Source organism: Schistocerca nitens, chromosome 5 (assembly GCF_023898315.1).
Source record: "Schistocerca nitens isolate TAMUIC-IGC-003100 chromosome 5, iqSchNite1.1, whole genome shotgun sequence".
Taxonomy (NCBI): Eukaryota; Metazoa; Arthropoda; class Insecta; order Orthoptera; family Acrididae; genus Schistocerca; species Schistocerca nitens.
The window spans coordinates 277,808,686-277,826,622 of NC_064618.1; the positions used below are offsets into that span (position 1 = coordinate 277,808,686).

The 17,937-nt window shown below is 40.4% G+C and overlaps 1 protein-coding gene across 1 annotated transcript in view; it reads right to left on the bottom strand.

The window, feature by feature from the left end:
- Positions 1-17,937, bottom strand: part of LOC126259172 (proteasome activator complex subunit 4-like) — a 251,235-nt gene that overhangs the window by 72,903 nt on the left and 160,395 nt on the right. The window contains exon 23 of the mRNA XM_049955739.1: positions 5,530-5,725. Within this exon, the coding sequence (XP_049811696.1) occupies positions 5,530-5,725 (196 nt within the window). The remainder of the gene's footprint in view (positions 1-5,529; positions 5,726-17,937) is intronic.

The window sequence follows — 17,937 nt, forward strand, 5'->3', positions numbered from 1 at the left end:
TGCATCTTCCTGGATATCAAGCGGGGCTTTTGGCATTATGACCTTTGAATCCATCATTGTAGGTGCAGAAGAGCATGGCACTGATACCACCATATGAAAGTGGATTACGACCATGCTAAGTAGAAGAAAGATGGAAGCCTCCATGATGAATGAGAAAATGGTGATCAACCACCACCAGATGGTGGGGTCCACAAGGATGGGTCTTGTCACCACTACTGTGAAACCTTGTGCCTTGTGGTGAATGAAGACACTGAGGAGTTAAATACAGGGTGTCCCACTCAAACCTCCATGATTTCAAGGGCCCAGGAGAGAAAAAACACAGTAGATACTACAATGAAAAATGCACCACATTGTGGAGCATCGCAAAGAATTTATATTCCTGCCTCAGAAGTGCCAAGTATTGTCACAAGAGTGCAGCACGGTCACTTGAAGGGAAAATGGCAACTCCACAGCAGCCCTCGCAAGCAGTAGTGTGGTTTGCAGAAACAAAATTGCCATTACTGTGCAAAGAAATTATCGTTGTGTGTATGAATGTCATCTACCTGATGTGAAAACAATTAAGGAATGGTATAGGAAGTCTCTGGCAACAAGAAGTGTTCTGAAACATTCTGGCAGTGCACATTACAGAGTTCCAGAAGAGGCAGTGGAGGACATCAGACAAACATTTCTCAGAAGCCTATGTAAGTCAATTCGTCAAGCATCTAGGCAACTTGATGTACCTTGATCAACATTGCATCGTGTAGTTCACCAACGTCTTTGTATGTGTGCTTACAAAGTGCAAATTCTGCAACATCTGACGCCGAACGACAAACTACGCTGACAACAATCTGTTGCGGATATGCTGCAGCGTATTGACATGGATGCCAGCTTCCTGGAAAGATGTTTATTCTCACATGAGGCAACTTTTCATCTATCAGGAAGGGTTAATAGGCATAGTGCTTGGATTTGGGGTTTGCAAAACCCGCACGTTGTCATTGACACGTTTGTGATAGCCCTAAACTAAACATCTGGTGCGGGCTAATGCACGACAAGATTGTTGGACCATTCTTCTTTGCAGAATATACAGTGAATGGGTCAGTGTATCTCGACATGTTGGAGCAGTTTGTGTACCCTCAGATACAAGACTTACAACCCAACATCATTTTTCAACAAGGCGGAGCTCCACCCCACTGGTCAATGGCTGTTCACAAGTACCTGGATAGGAAATTTCCCAATCGTTCAATTGGACACGGAGGACCCATTGCCTGGTCACCATGTCCACCTGACATTACACTGCTTGATTTCTTCACATGGGCATTTGTGAAGGACCGCGTGTATGCGACCAAAGTGGAAGATATTCCTACATTGAGGCATTGTATCACTAATGTGATTGCAACAACAACAGAGGAAATGTTACAAAGAACTTGGCAAGAAATTGAATATAGACTCGACATTCTTCATGCTATAAATGGTTCACATGTAGAGGTGTATTGATGATAAATAAATAAATTCTCTGAGATGCTCTACAGTGTGGTGTATTTTTGATTGTCGTATCTATTGTGTTTTTTTTTTTCCCTGGGTCTTTGAAATCAGGGAGGTTTGAGTGGGACACCCAGTACCAGAGGCTACTTTTGCCAAGGATACGCAGATGATTTAGTCATAGTAATGCTTCGCAAATTTGCTAGTACTGCTAGAACAATGGCACAAATGTGCACTACACAGTGTGGAAAATTGGCACAGAAAACAGGATCTAAGGGTTAGTCCCAAGAAAACTGTTGCAGTGCGCGAGAGAGTGTATACCTGTCCTTTTTTCCCCCTAAGGTAAGTCTTTCCGCTCCCGGGATTGGAATGACTTCTTAACCTCTCCCTTAAAACCCACATCCTTTCGTCTCTCCCTCTCCTTCCCTCTTTCCTGATGAGGCAACAGTTTGTTGCGAAAGCTTAAATTTTGTGTGTTAGTGTTAGTTTGTGTGTCTATCGACCTGCCAGCGCTTCGTTTGGTAAGTCACATCATCTTTGTTTTATATATATATATATATATATATATATATATATATATATATATATATATATATGATGAGACTTACCAAACGAAAGCGCTGGCAGGTCGATAGACACATAAACAAACACAAACATACACACAAAATTCTAGCTTTCGCAACAAACGGTTGCTTCATCAGGAAAGAGGGAAGGAGAGGGAAAGATGAAAGGAGGTGGGTTTTAAGGGAGAGGGTAAGGAGTCATTCCAATCCCAGGAGCGGAAAGACTTACTTTAGGGGGAAAAAAGGACGGGTATACACTCGCGCACACACACACACACACACACACACACACACACACACACATATCCATCCGCATATACGACTTCCTCAAATCCTGCCCTGAAATGAGATCCATCCTTCATGAAATCCTCCCCACTCCACCTAGAGTGTCTTTCCTCCGTCCACCTAACCTTCGTAACCTCTTAGTTCATCCCCATGAAATCCCCAAACCACCTTCCCTACCCTCTGGCTCCTACCCTTGTAACCGCCCCCGGTGTAAAACCTGTCCCATGCACCCTCCCACCACCACCTACTCCAGTCCTGTAACCCGGAAGGTGTACACGATCAAAGGCAGAGCCACGTGTGGAAGCACCCACGTGATTTACCAACTGACCTGCCTACACTGTGAAGCCTTCTATGTGGGAATGACCAGCAACAAACTGTCCATTCGCATGAATGGACACAGGCAGACAGTGTTTGTTGGTAATGAGGATCACCCTGTGGCTAAACATGCCTTGGTGCACGGCCAGCACATCTTGGCACAGTGTTACACCGTCCGGGTTATCTGGATACTTCCCACTAACACCAACCTGCCAGAACTCCGGAGGTGGGAACTTGCCCTTCAGCATATCCTCTCTTCTCGCTATCCGCCAGGCCTCAATCTCCGCTAATCTCTAATTTCTATTTGCCGCCGCTCGTACCTCACCTGTCTTTCAACATCACCTTTGCCTCTGTACTTCCGCCTCGACTGACATCTCTGCCCAAACTCTTTGCCTTTACAAATGTCTGCTTGTGTCTGTGTATATGCGGATGGATATGTGTGTGTGTGCGAGTGTATACCCGTCCTTTTTTCCCCCTAAGGTAAGTCTTTCTGCTCCTGGGATTGGAATGACTCCTTACCCTCTCCCTTAAAACCCACCTCCTTTCATCTTTCCCTCTCCTTCCCGCTTTCCTGACGAAGCAACCGTTTGTTGCGAAAGCTAGAATTTTGTGTGTATGTTTGTGTTTGTTTATGTGTCTATCGACCTGCCAGCGCTTTTGTTTGGTAAGTCTCATCATCTTTCTTTTTAGATATATTTTTTCCACGTGGAATGTTTCCCTCTGTTATATATATATACAAAGATGATGTGACTTACCAAATGAAAGTGCTGGCAGGTCGACAGACACACAAACGAACACAAACACACACACAAAATTCAAGCTTTCGCAACAAACTGTTGCCTCATCAGGAATGAGGGAAGGAGAGGGAAAGACGAAAGGATGTGGGTTTTAGGGGAGAGGGTAAGGAGTCATTCCAATCCCGGGAGCGGAAAGACTTACCTTAGGGGGAAAAAAGGACGGGTATACACTCGCACACACACACACACATATCCATCCACACATATACAGACACAAGAATAGAAAGAAACATTCCACATGGCTAAAATATATTAAAAAGATGCTCTGACTTACCAAATGGGAAAGCGCTGGTAGGAGGGGAAAAAAAAAAAAAAAAAAAATCTATCTACCAGCGCTTTTCCGTTTGGTAAATCACAGTATATATATGCTGTAACTTACCAAATGAAAGCATTGGTATGTTGATAGAGACAATAAAAAACACACAAACACACACACAAATTTCAAGCTTTTGCAACCCAAGGTTGCTTCATCAGGAAAGAGGGAAGGAGTGGGAAAGACGAAAGGATGCTCTTTGCATTTACATATGTCTGCCTGTGTCTGTATATGTGCGGATGGATGTGTGTGTGTGTGTGTCTGTGTGTCTGTCTGTCTGTGTGTGTGTGTGTGTGTGTGTGTGTGTGTGTGTGTGTGTACCTGTCCTCCCCCCCCCCCCCCCCCCCTCAGGTAAGTCTTTCCACTCCCGGGATTGGAATGACTCCTTACCCTCTCCCTTAAAACCCACATCCTTTCGTCCTTCCCTCTCCTTCCCTCTTTCCTGATGAAGCAACATTGGGTTGCGAAAGCTTGAAATTTGTGTGTTTTTTATTGTCTCTATCAACATACCAACACTTTTGTTTGGTAAGTTACAGCATCTGTGTTTTTAGATATATTTTTCCCACATGGAATGTTTCCCATAAGAAACAATGTACTGTTTTGACCTAAGGATCCAGGGGTTTCTCATTCACATGTACAATGAATAATACAATAAGAAGTCATACATTGGAAATTTCTATTTTTGGATAAATTTTAAAGCTAACAGTAGAATATGCATCTCATTCATAACACATTTCAATGTTGTATTTTGTGATGAATATACGACAGATTTTTCTTCCCCTTTGTCTACAGGAAAGCCCCATTATGTGTCTGAATCAATTTTTTTTAAATATGTGAATGGAATTCTTATTTGGACATACTGCAAATGTACTTAATACCTCAGCTCTTAACAATAAGCAGGATGTTCTCTCCAACAAATATGAAAATTGCATATGAATAGAATGGTACAATTCCATCAAATCAATGTGGTTGAATACTTGCTGGTTGTAGATGGATTTTCATTTCTCAAGATTTCTATACTGTGCTGATTATCTCACCAGACAGACAGACTACTGAGTGACAAAAAAAAAGTAACAATCTGAAAAACATTGCCCACTTTAACACTAACCAGACTGCAGCACCAAATCTGCATCGTATGTCATGGTCCAGCAAGCTATGTGTGGCTTTCAGTTACACAACTTTAAGATCAGATAATATAAAGAAGACAAAAGAAACAAGGCACTACCATTTAAGAAATTTCCAGATCACTGTTACCCTGAACTGTTTTTTTTCTAAGGATTCCAGTGTCTAAACAAATCTTGATCATTCACAGTAATTTCCAGTAATTAATATGGGCAGCAACTCATTTTCTACATTCATATGAACCAATCTTCTATGAATTTTTATGTCCTTCACAAATCTGCTGTGAGGAAGAAAAAGTTTGGGGCTGAAGACTGAATTACTTTGTGTAGTAATAATAGTTTTCCCTTTTGCCGGAGCCCTTAAAACAATTTCTCCTACCACTCCTATGAACTTTACATTCCACTTATTTCCCAAAACAAATCTAAACATTCCTAAAGCACTGTACTAAGTTGAGTGTAATGTTTCATCTGCAGCTATAAGTGTGAAAAGAAGTTTCATAAGGTGGAACATTGAAAGAAATGGAGTGGAAAGAAAGTTTGTTAATGTATAGCAATGTAGAACTTCCGACCCAATAAAAATCACCACAATTGCATGAAAACTATATCACATAAAAATTATTGTAACAACTGATTGCAAAACAACATTTTTCACGAAAGAAATAACTGACTTATTTTACCTTGAACATAATGAATCTGTAGCCATTAAATTTGTCCTTTCCTTTCTTTTCTTCAAGTGCTAAATATTTAACTAGCTTGTCAATGTTTCCTTGTGAGGAAAAGAAAATGTCAACTTCTTTTTCTCCATCACTTAATTCTTCATGTGGTCTACTGAGACTGGGTTGATCTGAAGATGGAGCATATACTTGCAGTTCCCTGGAACAAATGTCAAAAGTAAAGAGTAAATATGAAACTCTCTCCTGTTCTTGTAACTTCCCCCCCCTTTTTTTTTTCACACTTCATAAAAACTGTCCTAACTTGAAAACAGTAGTTGTATCACCCTACATCACTAGAGAAACCAAATATCTGGCATGACATCATGTCAGCCAATGTGACGCCATTGCCCAGAGCGTGCTCATCATTGTGAGCACACTCTGACGAAAGCACGCCAAAATTGGGCATATAAGCTGGCCGAGGGACTGTCTGCCTTGTGATGCAATCTGAAGTGTATTCATAGAGTGTGGTATCAGTTTGGGTAAGGTGTTTATATTGTGGACTCTTAATTATTGCAGGCAGAACTTTGACATGACATTTGAGTGGACTTTGCTTTGCTTTGCTTTGCTTTGGAGAATGGACTTACAACAGTTTGCACTGTTTCTGCGGAGCAGCTGGCGTATATCTCGTTGTGAATAAACCCCAGTGAGTCATCACTAGTTTCATGTGTAACTTGCCTTTTCCAAAAAGTAGAAATGACTCGGGACCCATGACACAAGCAAAACAGACTTTGGAAATCTTTGTAATTAAGCAAGAATGCAGGTTTTTAACCATGAAGTACTTACAGCAACTACTAAGGTGAACTCCACAGGGTTATCAGGAACTAACGACCCTATATTACAGGCAGTGCAAACATTATTGAATGTATCCAGAATACCTTCTATGTCATCCATGTTTTGGCTTTTCCATCATTTAATGAACAACATGAAGAGTGAGATGCTCACTGCCAATGAGTTCAGTTATATTTTTCAGCTTTTAAAATTTCTGATTCGGAGAGACTGAAAAGGTCATGCTCTTGTCACCTAATACATAAATTGTAGTCATTAACGAACCCAGCGGAACTTCAGTTGTCTTGAATATTTTCTTTGTTGCAAGAACATTTTTCAACAAAAAGCTCGTTACTGCAGCAAGTTTAGAATTCTGGCACCAAAAAATTATATCGCTCCTGTCTAGAGCCTGTGTATTGGGAGAATGACTTGTGCGTGCACAGTGACAGACGGCCTGAAGTGAGTTCAGTTGAGTACGTAGTTCTAATTTTCATCTGTCAGAGGACAGTGGTGGACAGGACTAAACAGAAAGAACTATAACGTAGTTCAGAATTTTGACCACCAGAGTCCAGTAGTGCAGAGACACATTCAAGAAACTTGTGAAGAGAATGTTTTTGTGAATTGTTCTCTTTACTTCTTGAAGGCTATTTTGTTTATTTATGTTTGTACAGTTTTGTATATGATTTTAGCAATGTGAATGAAGCATGAAATTTGTCTAAAATAAATATGGAGATCATTGTTCTACCGATGAACGCTGTACGAACTAGTGCGAGACAGTTTTAAGATAGTGTGAATGCAGACGAAGGGGAATTTTGTATTGTAATATGTTAAGTACGTTTACGGTACAAGGAAAGCTAATTGGAGTGCAAACGAAAATAGTTAATAACGTATAGTATAAACAAAATATCAGACTGTTAAATATTTATTTCGGGAAAAAGTACAGTTAGAAAGTGCGTTATTTGTTGGTTTGTTAGTCATGAAAAGTGCAGACTAATGCAAGAGAATAATGTTTTTCTATTGGACTTAAAGAAAACTGACCAATCAGAATGGAGTTTTCTTCGTGTGTATTCTCTCTTGGATATATAGAATGCTTATAGCAGTCTAAGGAAGTCAGAGCCCGGCCTTTCAATGGTATGGTCGTGTGCAGTATGTGTTCCAAAGGAAGTTACAATTTGCCAGTCTTAGTTGTGTTACATGTTTCAAAGGTGTTTTAAAGTGAAGGTATATTTATTCCTGTGTTTTTTTTAGAAAGTACAGATTTTTTAAGTAATTTTGTGTATGAGAAAAGATAGTAATTCCGTGTGGCAACTTGAGCAGATCTGCAACTAAAAACTTCAGTGCAATAGACACCGATAAATTTAATAGCATGGCAAGCATTTTCATTTAAGAACAATCCGTGTACATTACCATAAACTAGCTAATGTGAATGAGAGGGTTGGTACATGACTGTTACGATTAGCACAGGCTTGGCAGTGAATGTGTACATCTCAAGGTTCAGAATATACCAAAGTTTTGCCAGTATTTCTACCTTTCATTCAAAATTAAGACCTTTTCCGAATTCTTAGAGTAGTACCATTGTATGCAGCCTGGTGTGAGTTGCAGTACGGTAGGTTTCTGCTCGGCTTTCCTACTGGCGATCTGCTGCAACAAGTTCACAGGTAGCTGCGCGTAAAGAATGAACATAACTGCGCTGCTGCAAGGTCCAATCAATCTTACACAGATTTGGCTGCCTACCAACATGGGTTAAGTAGGAACTGTAGTTTCGAATGTTTTTGCAGGTAGAACTAAACAGTCTCTTTAATCAGGGAAGTTACAGTGTGGCTTATACCTGACTCACAAGTGAGAAACCTCTCTGGAAGAAGTAAAGCAAATAGCTCAAGCCCCTAGAACTACTCACACAGTCCAAATTTTGTTTATGACTGAAGAAAACGTGGCAGTAAGCTCACCAACACCGATCGTGCGGGTTGTCACGACATCTACAGTAGGACCCTCCACTGATTCGTAGTGCACTCCGGCAGTGACTGGCCACATCAACAACAGTACCATTGCCCCTATTGATGGGCAATACATCACAGGTACAGCAAAGAGAGGCATTTGCAGAGGTATGTTTTAGCAGTTCTGATGCAAATACAACATACTCTACAAAACTGAACCATGTGAGTACAGATTTGTCAGAACACAGTCAAGAAAATGTACTTAGATCTGTTCATTGACAAACATCCTATGAAGTTACCACTGGACATGAGTGCTTATGTGTCCTTGCTTAAACCAATCTACTTACTTAAATTTTGGAACACTGGTTTTGCAGGCAGCAAAGACATCTTTTGGCACATAGAAGCCATTAATTGCCTCTGCTAAGAAAGTTTCCAGTTTTACTACCAACCACATCACTTGTCTGGCAAATTTTCTGGTGGCTGCTGAACCAAAAGTGGACAGTGTTTTTGGAGTAGACTCTTTCCACACTTCTGGATTTACAGTTCACAATACAGTGCACACAATGAAATTCAAAGGGCCTTGTGCTGTCTAAAGGACTCACTGTGATAGAAATGCTCAAACTTCTCCATTGGCTTAGGGACACCAACTGATGTCAAAGATCACATAATTCATAAAGCAATGGCCTTCCTACATGTCTTCAAAGATCGCCCAGTGCCCTTGGCTTTAAAGATGACTTCAAAACAGATACAGACAGGCTCACTTATGAAGGCCTCTAGCCAATGGGCCACTCATCTGGTAACAGCACAAAAACTCAACAGCACCTAAAGTTCATAAATTTAGACAATATAGTCTATGGAGAACAGCGACCTGATGCAATAAACAAATATTATTGTGATCTTGATGGTTCGTTCTAACTTAATCACCTACAGTATTTGTGGTGATTTTGAAGTAACGATATACGTAGAAGCTGAAGTGAAAACTTGTTCTCTAATGACACTCTGCAAAATTAGACAACTCCTTCTAAAATTAATATCACAGAGGCATATTTTCTAAACAACATCACAGGCTTACCTAGCACTGAATGCACCACAGCGGCTTTACTGCTATCATTAATTACATTTCAGAATCTCTTTTGCCTCTGCCATGTTTTAATAATTTATGAATCAATGAGTACAAGGTATTCCCAAATGTGGTGCATACATGACTGTATTTTGGTTACTGTTGCAACCCCAAGGATCACTTTCAAAACACCGAGCTTTTGTTAAAAAAAAAAAAAAAAACTGTAAATAAAGAGGGTTTAAATGCAACCTACGCAAGTCTTCTTTCATGCAATCTTCTCCGACTTACTTAAGGTTTAATGTCTTAGCAAATGGACTAGCAACAAAAAAGGATTATGCTGCTGAAATCGATTAAATGCAGAACATTCAGTGGTACATGTGGATAGTGTCAGCAACATGTGTTTTAAACCGAGTTATTAGTAATGAAGTAATAAATTAAAATGTCATGTCTGATGCAGCTGTTTTGCCGCATGAACAGTGAAAATACAGTAAGCAATAAGCCTATATCCTTTCATCATTTTGTGGGGAGTGTCAGGGAGAAAAAGTTTTACAAAGATTTGAAATTGTGTGCACAGTTTGTGAAAATCATCAGGTGCTCTCATTCTCAAATAATGAATGAAAATATCTGTGTATCTGCTTGTGACGCATTGTGCTTCTTTTTCATCCCCACCACCACCCACCCCTTTGAGAGATAAGCAATTCTTCACAGACAGCAAGTGATACCTGTACCGTGCCTGGTTAAAATCGATCCAGTAGTTTACGAGGAGATGCTGAATAAACACACATACATACATATGTACATACATACATACACTTTCATAAGATATAAAGGCTTATAAAAGTGCATCATTTTTGGTACAATTTGTCATAACCAAATGACAGAAAACATTATACTGGTGGTTAAAGAATCTTTGTACTTGGTTGTTTTCATACTATAACTTGCTTACTGTGCAAGTATGCCATTTCAAAGCAGTGGCACATTGAAGATTTATCAAAAACGCATCATTCTTGGTATGGTTTGTTATAATTAAATGTCAGTTAATGATGAATCAACAGTTAAATTCTTCTGGATATTGTAAGACAGATGAACGTAATGCAAGTTCATGTGGTGTATTGGATAGAGGAGAGGAGTTGTGAAGTCACATGTTCTTGTGAGGGATAAAATTCTTCGGTGTGTCGTACCATGTCGTTGTATAAAGTACTTTAATTATGAACTGTGAAACTTGACCTGAGGATGGCCATTGTAATGTGGTTGAAATGTCAGTCTTACAGTTTTTAATTAAAATATTTTATACAGTGACTAGGTACAGTGCCCAGAAGAATTTCAATCATAATGATGCCAGCCACGGAAGCCTGCTTAGTTGCGTCAAATGTAGTCGGTTTGAGTCCTGCTCTCCCCTTGCCTTACCTTTACATTTTCTTAAAGATTCTGGGACTTTCTTATCAATTTACGAAAAGAAAATTCTATAATATTTAATGTTATGTATATACTGTATTCGAAATTATGAATTACCTCGAAGAGAATGACCTATTGACATTTCGTGAACAGGGATTTAGGAAACATCGGTCTTGTGAAACACATTTAGTTCTTTACTCACAAGAAGTGTTGAGTGCTATCGACATGGGATTTCAAATTGTTTCTGTACTTCTAAATTTCCAGAAGGCTTTTGACACTGTACCTCAAAAACAGCTTGTAATCAAATTGCGTGCTTATGGAATATTGTCTGTTATGTGACTGTATTCATGATTTCCTGCCAGAGAGATCAAAGTTTGTAGTAACTGACAGAAGATCATCAAAGAAAACAGAAGTTATTTCAGGCATCCCCTAAAGTAGTGTTATATGCCCTCTGCTGTTCCTTATCTATATACACGATTTGGGAGTCAATCTGAGCAGCCATCTTAGGTTGTTTGCAGATGAGACTGTCGTTTATCATCTAAAAGTCATCAGGAGATCCAAAGCAACTGCAAAACAATTTACGTAAGAAATCTGTATGGCGCGAAAATTGGCAATTGACCTTAAATAATGCAAAGTGTGTGGTCATTCACATGAGTGCTACAAGGAATCCATTAAACTTCAGTTATATGATAAATTAATCAAATTTAATAGCCATAAATTCCATTAAGTACATAGGAATTACAATTAACAAACAACAAATTGAAAAAATAAAAAAAATAAAAAAAGGAAAAAAAGAGAGAAAGAAAAAAAAACACAGAAAATTTGTGGAAAAGGCAAACCAAAGACTGCATTTCATTGGAATAACACTTAGAAGATGCAACAGACCTATTAAAGAGATTGCCTAGACCATGTTTGTCCATTCTCTTACGGAGTACTGCTGCGCAGTGTGGGATCCTTACCATATAGGACTAACAGGGTACACTGAGAAAGATCAACGAAAGACAGCTTGTTCTGTATTATCAAGGCATAGGGGGACAGAGTGTGATGGACATGATACAGGAGTTGAGATGGACAGCATTAAAACAAAGGCATTTCTTGTTACGGTGGGGTCTTCTCACAAAATTTCAATTGTCCACTTTATCCTCTGAATGCAAAAATATTTTGTTGATGATGATCTACATGGGTAGAAACAATCATCATAGTAAAATAAGGGAAATTAGAACTTGCATGGAAAGATATGGGCGTTTGTTTTTTCCATGCAATGTTTGAGAGTGGAATAATAGAGATTGTTGTGAAGGTGATTTGACGAACCCTCTGTCAGGCTCTTAAGTGTGATTTGCAGAGTCGCCATGCAGATGTAGATGTTGTTGGTCATGGTTGATTCCTTTTTGATTTTCTTTTTATGTTTCGCATAGTGCAAATGACTATTGCTGCTATTATCACGGACGTGGAAACAAATCTCTGCCTTGACACCACCCAAACCACCTTTATTTCTGATAATGTGACGGTGTACTCCTATAGCACAGAACAGTTTGCATCCATAATGGGAATAGACACCACACTGTGCCTTTTCTTACTTGTTGCTTTACACAATTATCTCCTGGGACAATACAGCTATAGAAAATAAATTACTTATTTATCAAAAAGTGAGCAATAATAATACTGAGTAAAGTACACAACTGCAAATCTCTTCAAATCAAGAGGCATCTCCAAAGATCATAGACTCTTTTAGCTTGCTTCCCAATATATTTATTCCCCCATGAACCATGGACCTTGCCGTCGGTGGGGAGGCTTGCGTGCCTCAGCGATACAGATGGCCGTACCGTAGGTGCAACCACAACAGAGGGGTATCTGTTGAGAGGCCAGACAAACATGTGGTTCCTGAAGAGGGGCAGCAGCCTTTTCAGTAGTTGCAGGGGCAACAATCTGGATGATTGACTGGTCTGGCCTTGTAACATTAACCAAAATGGCCTTGCTGTGCTGGTACTGCGAACGGCTGAAAGCAAGGGGAAACTACAGCCGTAATTTTTCCCGAGGACATGCAGCTTTACTGTACGATTAAATGATGATGGCGTCCACTTGGGTAAAATATTCCGGAGGTAAAAATAGTCCCCCATTCAGATCTCCGGGCGGGGACTACTCAGGAGGACGTCGTTATCAGGAGAAAGAAAACTGGCGTTCTACGGATCGGAGCGTGGAGTGTCAGATCCCTTAATCGGGCAGGTAGGTTAGAAAATTTAAAAAGGGAAATGGATAGGTTAAAGTTAGATATAGTGGGAATTAGTGAAGTTCGGTGGCAGGAGGAACAAGACTTTTGGTCAGGCGAATACAGGGTTATAAATACAAAATCAAATAGGGGTAATGCAGGAGTCGGTTTAATAATGAATAAAAAAATAGGAGTGCGGGTAAGCTACTACAAACAGCATAGTGAACGCATTATTGTGGCCAAGATAGACACAAAGCCCATGCCTACTACAGTAGTACAAGTTTATATGCCAACTAGCTCTGCAGATGATGAAGAAATTGATGAAATGTATGACGAGATAAAAGAAATTATTCAGGTAGTGAAAGGAGACGAAAATTTAATAGTCATGGGTGACTGGAATTCGTCAGTAGGAAAAGGGAGAGAAGGAAACATAGTAGGTGAATATGGATTGGGGGGAAGAAATGAAAGAGGAAGCCGCCTTGTAGAATTTTGCACAGAGCATAACTTAATCATAGCTAACACTTGGTTCAAGAATCATAAAAGAAGGTTGTATACCTGGAAGAATCCTGGAGATACTAAAGGGTATCAGATAGATTATATAATGGTAAGACAGAGATTTATGAAACCAGGTTTTAAATTGTAAGACATTTCCAGGGGCAGATGTGGATTCTGACCACAATCTATTGGTTATGAACTGCAGATTGAAACTGAAGAAACTGCAAAAAGGTGGGAATTTAAGGAGATGGGACCTGGATAAACTGAAAGAACCAGAGGTTGTACACAGTTTCAGGGAGATCATAAGGGAACAACTGACAGGAATGGGGGAAAGAAATACAGTAGAAGAAGAATGGGTAGCTCTGAGGGATGAAGTAGTGAAGGCAGCAGAGGATCAAGTAGGTAAAAAGACGAGGGCTAATAGAAATCCTTGGGTAGCAGGAGAAATATTGAATTTAATTGATGAAAGGAGAAAATATAAAAATGCAGTAAATGAAGCAGGCAAAAAGGAATACAAACGTCTCAAAAATGAGATCGACAGGAAGTACAAAATGGCTAAGCAGGGATGGCTAGAGGACAAATGTAAGGATGTAGAGGCTTGTCTCACTAGGGGTAAGATAGATATTGCCTACAGGAAAATTAGAGAGACCTTTGGAGAGAAGAGAACCACTTGTATGAATATCAAGAGCTCTGATGGCAACCCAGTTCTAAGCAAAGAAGGGACGGCAGAAAGGTGGAAGGAGTATATAGAGGGTTTATACAAGGGCGATGTACTTGAGGACAATATTATGGAAGTGGAAGAGGATGTAGATGAAGACGAAATGGGAGATAAGATACTGTGTGAAGAGTTTGACAGAGCACTGAAAGACCTGAGTCGAAACAAGGCCCCGGGAGTAGACAACATTCCATTAGAACTACCGATGGCCTTGGGAGAGCCAGTCATGACAAAACTCTACCATCTGGTGAGCACGATGTATGAGACAGGCGAAATACCCACAGACTTCAAGAAGAATATAATAATTCCAATCCCAAAGAAAGCAGGTGTTGACAGATGTGAAATTACCGAACCATCAGTTTAATAAGTCACAGCTGCAAAATACTAACGCGAATTCTTTACAGACGAATGGAAAAACTGGTAGAAGCGGACCTCGGGGAAGATAAGTTTGGATTCCGTAGAAATGTTGGAACACATGAGGCAATACTAACCTTACGACTTATCTTAGAAGAAAGATTAAGAAAAGGCAAACCTACATTTCTAGCATTTGTAGACTTAGAGAAAGCTTTTGACAACGTTAACTGGAACACTCTCTTTCAAATTCTGAAGGTGGCAGGGGTAAAATACAAGGAGCGAAAGGCTATTTACAATTTGTACAGAAACCAGATGGCAGTTGTAAGAGTCGAGGGGCATGAAAGGGAAGCAGTGGTTGGGAAAGGAGTGAGACAGGGTTGTAGCCTCTCCCCGATGTTATTCAATCTGTATATTGAGCAAGCAGTAAAGGAAACAAAAGAAAAATTCGGAGTAGGTATTAAAATTCATGGAGAAGAAGTAAAAACTTTGAGGTTCGCCGATGACATTGTAATTCTGTCAGAGACAGCAAAGGACTTGGAAGAGCAGTTGAACGGAATGGACAGTGTCTTGAAAGGAGGATATAAGATGAACATCAACAAAAGCAAAACGAGGATAATGGAATGTAGTCAAATTAAATTGGGTGATGCTGAGGGGATTAGATTAGGAAATGAGACACTTAAAGTAGTAAAGGAGTTTTGCTATTTGGGGAGCAAAATTACTGATGATGGTCAAAGTAGAGGGGATATAAAATGTAGACTGGCAATGGCAAGGAAAGCGTTTCTCAAGAAGAGAAATTTGTTAACATCGAGTATAGATTTAAGTGTCAAGAAGTCGTTTCTGAAAGTATTTGTATGGAGTGTAGCCATGTATGGAAGTGAAACATGGACGATAACCAGTTTGGACAAGAAGAGAATAGAAGCTTTCGAAATGTGGTGCTACAGAAGAATGCTGAAGATAAGGTGGGTAGATCACGTAACTAATGAGGAGGTATTGAATCGGATTGGGGAGAAGAGAAGTTTGTGGCACAACTTGACTAGAAGAAGGGATCGGTTGGTAGGACATGTTTTGAGGCATCAAGGGACCACTAATTTAGCATTGGAAGGCAGCGTGGAGGGTAAAAATCGTAGAGGGAGACCAAGAAATCAATACACTAAGCAGATTCAGAAGGATGTAGGTTGCAGTAGGTACTGTGAGATGAAGAATCTTGCACAGGATAGAGTAGCATGGAGAGCTGCATCAAACCAGTCTCAGGACTGAGGACCACCACCACAACAACAACAACAACAACAACAACAGTAATATTTGTAACTAATGATAAAAAAATAGTTCCTCATGTCTAAGATTTATACAATTATATGTTCTTGTTAAATGTTTGTGTGCTGACTTTGGCTCCTTGTATTGAAGCTGTGGTTTTCGAAGAGTTTACAGACATAATGCAAAAAAATCGTGAAAGCCATCATATTTAAAAATTCTATTCTTATAAATCAACTGATTATACAGATTGGATAATAAAAGTTTTCTTTTAGTTGTTTGACAAGAAACAGTTTTCTGGGTGCCCAATGGCGAGGTCATCAGAGGCCTTATGCTTATTAAAACAAACCAATGTGGAGAGGAACTAAAATTGTGATACACTCATGTGCTCGGAATGACCCCACAGTCTCGCTATCTAATTCAACGGCAAGTCCACCAAGTTCCGCTCATCAGCAAATAAAATTAAGTCCAATAAAATGTGGCGCATCGTGATCTGCTTGCCACAAGCACCACACATTGGAAGATTCTCTCACCAGAGTAAGAACCCATGTGTCGTAGGACTGTGGCCTATGTGAAGACGAGTAAGAAGGACCTCGTCTCCATTGACATGGCTGGAAGGAAGTACCCCATGGCCGAGTTGTGAACTGGATGACATGGAGCTTGTTATCGGTCACTGCCAGCCATTCGTCTTCCCTACGACACATGACTTCATACCTAAACAGTGAGGTGATAGCATGCAGGGGGATAGCACTCCAAAATAACTGAGGATCACGACACACCTCCTTGGCTGCTTGATCCACCATTTCACTCCCCGTAATTCCAACGTGCCCAGGTACCCAGCAGAAAGACACCTCCTTCCCAGTTGTTGTAGTTGGAGGAGGGCATCCTGGATATTCTGGGTTACTTTCTCTGCTGGGTACAAATGTTAGAGAGAGTAAAGGGAGCTCAGAGAATCTGAGCAGACAAGAAATCCAACACTGAGAGAACATCCCACCTGCTACAGTGATGCAAGATTGCATATAATTCTGCATCGAAGACAGTAAATTCTGGGGGCAGTCTGACCTTGAGGACATGATCTGGGAAAAATGACAATGCAACCAACAGAGGCCCCTGCTTAGACCCATCCTTAAAAACAGCTACATGGTTGTGGTGCTCAGATAAAATGTCAGAAAATATCGCATTAAAAATGGAAGCAGAAGTGCTATCTCACCTGTACTGCACCAAATCTAAAATAACTCTGGGCCTCTCCAGTAACCAGGGCTACACAGTTAACACCCTGGATTTCGAGTCATTCTGGCTCCACACTGAGTGACACCAGCACACAAATTCCAAATGGCATCGTGGCTCGTGATGTTTGGAAAAAAGGCGCTCCAGAGACGAGCAGCAGTATGGTGCACGGGTGAATGTGGAGCTGCGAGGAACTTACACACTTGACTCACCTAGTAGATAGTGTCGAAAGTTCCATGCGGCCTTTCGCGGATGATGCTGTAGTATACAAAGAAGTTGCAGCATTAGAAAATTGCAGCGAAATGCAGGAAGATCTGCAGCGCATAGGCACTTGGTGCAGGGAGTGGCAACTGACCCTTAACATAGACAAATGTAATGTATTGCTAATACATAGAAAGAAGGGTCCTTTATTGTATGATTATATGATAGTGGAACAAACACTGGTAGCAGTTACTTCTGTAAAATATCTAGGAGTATGCGTACGGAACGATTTGAAGTGGAATGATCATATAAAATTAATTGTTGGTAAGGCGGGTGCCAGGTTGAGAATCATTGGGAGAGTCCTTAGAAAATGTAGTCCATCAACAAAGTAGGTGGCTTACAAAACACTCGTTCGACCTATACTTGAGTATTGCTTATCAGTGCGGGATCCGTACCAGGTCGGGTTGACAGAGGAAACAGAGAAGATCCAAAGAAGAGCGGCGCGTTTCATCACAGGGTTATCTTGTAAGCGTGATAGCATTACGGCGATGTTCAGCAAACTCAAGTGGCAGACTCTGCAAGAGAGGCGCTCTGCATCGTGGTGTAGCTTGCTATCCAGGTTTCAAGAGGGTGCGTTTCTGGATGAGGTATCGAATATATTGCGTCCCCCTACTTATACCTCCCGAGGAGATCACGAATGTAAAATTAGAAAGATTCGAGTGCTCACGGAGGCTTTTCGGCAGTCGTTCTTCCTGCGAACCATACGCGA